The 6,000-nt window shown below is 43.5% G+C and overlaps 1 protein-coding gene across 1 annotated transcript in view; it reads left to right on the forward strand.

The window, feature by feature from the left end:
* The window catches only part of LOC308296806 (dynein axonemal heavy chain 11), a gene marked incomplete at both ends in the record, with an annotated part of 198,253 nt that extends 193,658 nt beyond the window's left edge, over positions 1-4,595 (forward strand). The window contains 3 exons of the mRNA XM_080740133.1: positions 2,160-2,272; positions 3,198-3,338; positions 4,348-4,595. Coding sequence (XP_080596259.1) covers positions 2,160-2,272; positions 3,198-3,338; positions 4,348-4,595 — 502 coding nt within the window. The remainder of the gene's footprint in view (positions 1-2,159; positions 2,273-3,197; positions 3,339-4,347) is intronic.
* Positions 4,596-6,000: the final 1,405 nt, after the last annotated feature.

The following is a 6,000-nucleotide window of genomic DNA, read 5'->3' on the forward strand; positions in this document are numbered from 1 at the left end:
GTACGAAAGTAGTGGCATCAAAATGTACTTAAAGCACCAACAGTAAAAGTACAAAACGTTTGAAAATAGCAGATCTACAAGTTGCTCTGCAAGCGGCCAAGTGCTCTGATGGAAGATGATGAGCTGCAAATGTTACAGCGATGCAGCCTTTACTTTTCCAGTAACTATGTCCGGTGGATCACAGACAAACCCACATAATTGCACGACCTCCTCAATCTTCTAACTTTCCAACCTTCCGTTTCCAATATGCTGCATTTCAAAGCCATAATGTAGAATTTCAAATCGGTTTGTGTAATGTTCACCTAGAAAAAATGGTGGTTAAATGGTCCACTATCTATTTTTCCGTACCTGCGTACCTTGCTGACATTTCACAGGCGTATATGTTATAAACAGTATATGTCATACCCATTATGGCATTCATATGAATAAGGGAAGAAAAAAAAGTAAATGTAAAAGCTGAACGTATGACATTGTCTAGCGTACAATGCTGTATGATTGATATGCAATTAGCCTATACTTACACACGCGTCTGTTCTGGGTTTAAATACGTATGGTTTAAAAGCACACTGATCCATGGTTCGCACTTCATTCAGGAACAAATCATCGATACTGGATGGTTTTCAGGTCTAACCCAACAGCGTATGCAGTATTTAACCCATTTAGGCCTAGGATTATTGACTGCTTTAACTACTGAAAAATAGCAGATATACAAGCTCACAGCGCGGCACCGAGTGCCGCGCTGCGAACTTGTAGATCTGCTATTTTTTGAAAAATCATGATTTTTTTTTGCAAGTCTTTGAATATATCTACTTAAAGCGAACATTTGTAACTCAAATATTTACTTCTGGGTGGTCCCTGGAACAACATATTTTGAGATGGGGGTCCGTGGCTAAATACCTGTAATTTTGGGGGTCCTTGACATGAAAACGTTTGAGAACAGCATGATTTAGAGGAAGGATTTAGAAGTCGGGTCAAAGATCGGGTCAAAGATATTCAAAGAGCACTCATTTTCACGATTTTTCAAAAATAGCAGATCTACAAGCTCGCAGCGCGGCACCGAGCTTGTATATCTGCTATTTTTCTAAAGTTAAAGCGTAAAATAATGGTTAAAGTGGTTAAAATCTAACGCGTTCCAGGTATTTGAGAGTTAACCCTTCATTAAATACTTGTGGTCCATAGAATAATGAACAGGCAGGACATACTGTAAGAGCTCTTCTTCACTCCATACGTTCAGCATACCTTACTGAAGGACCTCCCCCATGACACTACATGGCAGATTGACCATGTGAATAATAAAGTGATCTTGTATATGGAAAAAGCCATCTCAACATAAAGTTATATATGTGACAATATCTTCATGATTCCATAGCTATTGTCTGTGTGTTCAAAAACGTGCACTTTACGGCGAAAATCTTTACGATAAAAGCATGAAAAAAAAAGTGATGACTCATCACTAAACGATAGTTTTATGGGGCCCGTTTTAGCCCAAGGAATGTTTTTCGTACAAAACAAATGCTTGCATTGGATTCAGAATCATGAAAAACCCATAGTTTGTATTATTTTACTGTATAGTAAAGTCTATGAGATCCCAACTTGGATTGGCTCCCACAAGTTTACATGTTCCATGCTTTTATCGTAAAGTGCACGATTCCATCAACATACTACCCGAAACTCCCAGACTACTAGAAGCATCTGTATGTTGTGTTAGCATGTAGGTTGGTTGATTGATTGATTGATTGATTGATTGATTGATTGATTGATTGATTGATTGAAAACGTTATTAGAAGTTTGCATAGGAAAGGGTACAGTTTCACTGGTACAAGCCAGGTCAACTAAAAGGATTAACACCTCAAAAAAGTTTTTGGGCTTGTTTCATTTGGGGTCCTCAGTACTATGCAGAAAATATATATTTAAAAAAAAAAGGTATTTACAATAGAAAGGTCAGGGGGAGGTTAGGATAAGCTTTGTTTTCTTTTAGTAGTTTTGAGTAGCAGCCGCCTGTAAGTGACCTTTCAGAGCGGTTTTAAAGGAAGGTAGGGATTTACACTACTTTAAGGCCTTCTGCAGGGCGTTCCACATTTTAGCGGCATAGCAGGTTCAGTGATGTATTCAGTGCTTGTGTTACAGGTTCAGTGATGTATTCAGTACTTGTGTTACAGGTTCAGTGATGTGCTGAGTGCTTGTCGTGAGCTGGACAGTTGGACTCAGGACCTGGTTCTACCAGCCGTGGTCTGGTTGTCAGGCTTCTTCAACCCCCAGTCCTTCCTCACCGGTGAGTCTCTGTTCCCTTGGTTTTAAACCCATTGGTTCAAGTCCTCAGTCGCCACGGTTGGTTTCAGTCATGTTGCTTCTGAGCTCTCGCTGTAAACCAAAATCTCAAAATCATGCTTTCAGCACATGAACAAACACGTACTGTAATCGCGTTTCGAGCTTGTGGATCTGCTACTTTTGATGCTTTTGTGAGACGCTGTAGTATGATCAAGTAGGGAGTTGATTTACAGAAAAAAAAAACGGTTCGGGTCATTTTGACCTGTTTTATATTTTCATTTGATGCAGAGCATTGATCATACAGTAAGAACCTAAAGATTATGATCATCTCAACATCATGTGATCATGTTTTCTCTCAGCTGTGATGTAGAGCATTGCTCATAAGAACCTAAACATTATGATCATACAGTATCAACATCATGTGATCATGTTATCGCAGTTACTACCAAAACCTCCACCGGCTGTCTGTCAGTCAGTCTGTCCGTCACGTCACACTTTTCCCCAACTCATGTCTCCGCCACCGTTGCCCCAATTCATGCCAAACTTTGCACACACACTCCTTGCCTGCCAATCCTCAACCTCCACCCCACCAGGGACCCCCGGAGCTCCAGGGACCCCCAGGGACCCCCTTCCGCCGCCGCCAAAAAGTGCAAAAATGACCAAATGACCACCCAAACGGGGCTGTTCACGGGGAATTCCCGGGGTCCACCGACTCCTGGTGCTCCAGAATGGATGCCCCTAGTGGAGGACCCCCGCCACTGCAGCGTACATAAAACATGGATCTGTCCCATATAGCGCCACCATCTGGCTGATTTTTTCCAACAAATTTTTGGACACTGCTCCTACACATTTTGCCCTAAAATCACGCTGCGACCTGACGGTCGCTTATCTCCCGACTAGGGAGTCTTACTGGTCATGTTTTCTCTCAGCCGTGATGCAGAGCATTGCTCGTAAGAACCAGTGGCCGCTAGATCAGATGACCCTGACGGTGGACGTGACCAAGAAGACTAGAGACGACTACGGACACCCGCCTCGAGAGGGAGCCTACATCCACGGCCTCTACATGGACGGTAGGAAGGAAAACTAGCTTATCGTCGTTGTCAGGCGGAAACCTCGTATCTCCCAAGTTTCAAATTTGTATGTTCTTTCGCAAAGTAAAGCCCTGTTTCATCGTACAAGGCTGTCGCACAAAAGTAGTGAAAACAGCAGATCTACAAGCACACAACGCCTCGCGGTGCGAGGTGTTGTGTGCTTGTAGATCGGCTGTTTTCATAAATTTAAAACTTTTTTAAAATGGAAAATGCAAAATGAACGTTTTGGACATATAAGGTTTTCACCCAACAACGACGTAATAATACATGTACATTTACATTCCTTTTTCCATAACATGGCCAACCTACCGGACTTTGTTTGTTTTAATGTGTAACACAGTACAGGTAGGTGCAGTACTTGTGTTTAATGACCAAACAGTTCATCTAAAACGTTCTGTGAATTGACAGTTCCACCATTGGTTTAGCAGGTTTCTTGTAGGTGCCGTCCGTACGAAAACGATTTTAGGTGAATCCGCATAAGTTTTTAATCATTTAGACCTTTCTGCCACACGGAGCCGTCTCCGCGTCTCCATCTGTACAACCCAATATGCATATTTCCTGATGTTACAGCCCAACCTGTCCCTTAACCTGCATGTGCCAAGCAACTATTCAGTAAAAAAAAACGTTATAAAAACCCAAAAAAATATAAAAAATACTATCTAAATTACATATATGGCCATTGAGGGTCAGCGAGTGCTAGGGTAATTGCTATGGGCTCAGGTGGAGTCTTCAGACCACGGTGGAAGCTAGGGAGTGAGTCTGCATTTCGAAGTGCAACAGGGAGTTAATGTATTCCACAGTTTGGGGGCCAGGAGGGTGAAGAGTCTAGGACGAGTGGATCGTTGTCCTGGGGTTTGTAGCGAAGGGTTCTGTCAGCATCCCTGTGTTGGCTGATCTGAGTGAACGGGTGGGGTGTACTGTACTGTACTGTACTGTACTGTACTGTACTGTTCCATTCCTTAACCATACCATCCTGTCCGTTCTCCAGGGGCCCGGTGGGACACCCAGAGCGGGGTGATCTCGGACGCGGCGCTGCGGGAGCTGACCCCGGCCATGCCCGTGCTGTACGTGCGTGCCGTGCCTGCCGAGCAGCAGGACCTGGCCAACACCTACCAGTGCCCGGTGTACCGCACCAAGCGACGCGGGAACACCCACGTGTGCACCTTCCACCTCCGGACCAAGCAGCCTCCTGCCAAGTGGACCATGGCCGGGGTGGCACTGCTGCTGTCCGTCTGAGGATGAGGAGGATGAAAAAGAAATACTCATCTGGGAGCAGAATCCTAGATAAATACACTTTTCTGAATTCTCTAGCACAGGGGTCTTCAACAGGGGGTCCGGGACCCCTAGGGGGTACTCAGAGTTACTACAGGGGGTCCTCCAAATCATAGAAACTTTTTTCTCCTTTTTTATATTAACCACTTCGACCCTATAGTGTCCTTATTCTGGGAACTTTTGCTGGTTTGGTGTAGAGGGGAAAAAGAGCAGACTAAGTACAGAGTGAAAGGTCAAGTTTATTAATTATTGACAGTTCAAGTGGTTAAATATCTGGAAACACAAATTGACATGAATCCAAAATACACTGATGATTGTGCTGTCAAACAATGACACTATATGGAATCTATGAACAGGTCGTAGGGGTCCCTGCTTCATCCCTCTCTCAACTAAGGGGTCCTTGGCCTGAAAACGTTGGAAGACCCCTGCTCTAGCATTAATTGGGGTGAACGGCAAGGCAGATACCTGGATGACTGCAGCTCCATGTCCACGCTGCAGCTCCAGCGCCATGCTTTACTGCGTGGCGTATCTGATGGCCGTCTGATATTAACTCTTTTTATGCCTTTCCTGAACTAGTTCAGGAGTTAAAAGTGCGTAGTATGGTGCCGAAGCCGAACTAGTCTGGGCCTTATACTGTATTTACAGTAACACTATTAAGCCTTACCGTAACGTCTGGGCCGTCCGTGGATGTTGGCCATTGACCGTGGTTTGTTTACATTACACGTTGGCAACATCGCGCCGCCGGATTCCTCCATTTAATCCAATGCATCATGTTGACTTTAAAGCTCTTTATCTCTGATGTATGTTTTTATAGTAGAGAACAACCTCTTTTCACGCCTAAATGGCCAAATAATGATCCGTGAACATTAGCTTTTGCCTATAGTCATGTGACACGCGAACGTGATGACACGCACATGCATGCACAGGGGCGTTGCGCAATACAGCGCAGGGCAATGAGCCGTTTCCTTGGAAAAACGTACGTTGGGGTCTGGCGCCATCTAGTGGCATTAAAATAGTTAAATAATGAAAAGACGGCGTAAGCGGCGGATAAGTGCTATTTAAGATCAGTGCTATACAAAGATCTTTTGAAAATAGCAGATCTACAAGCTCACAATGTGTCGCACTGCATTGTGATTGGTTATTTTCAAAATAATTTATACGGAGCTGAAGTGGTTAATGATATGTGTTGTAATAATAATCGAAACCTACAAAGTAACTAGTAACTTGTCAAATTATTGTAGTGGAGTTAAAAGTACAATACTGGCCTCTGAGGTAGTGGAGTAGAATTAAAACTACTGAAATCTGGAAATACTCATGTAAAGTACATACCTCAAAGTTGTAACTAAGCACTGTACTTACAGTAAGTAAA

This window comes from Nannobrachium achirus, assembly GCF_963921795.1.
Source record: "Nannobrachium achirus genome assembly, chromosome: 2".
NCBI lineage: Eukaryota > Metazoa > Chordata > Actinopteri > Myctophiformes > Myctophidae > Nannobrachium > Nannobrachium achirus.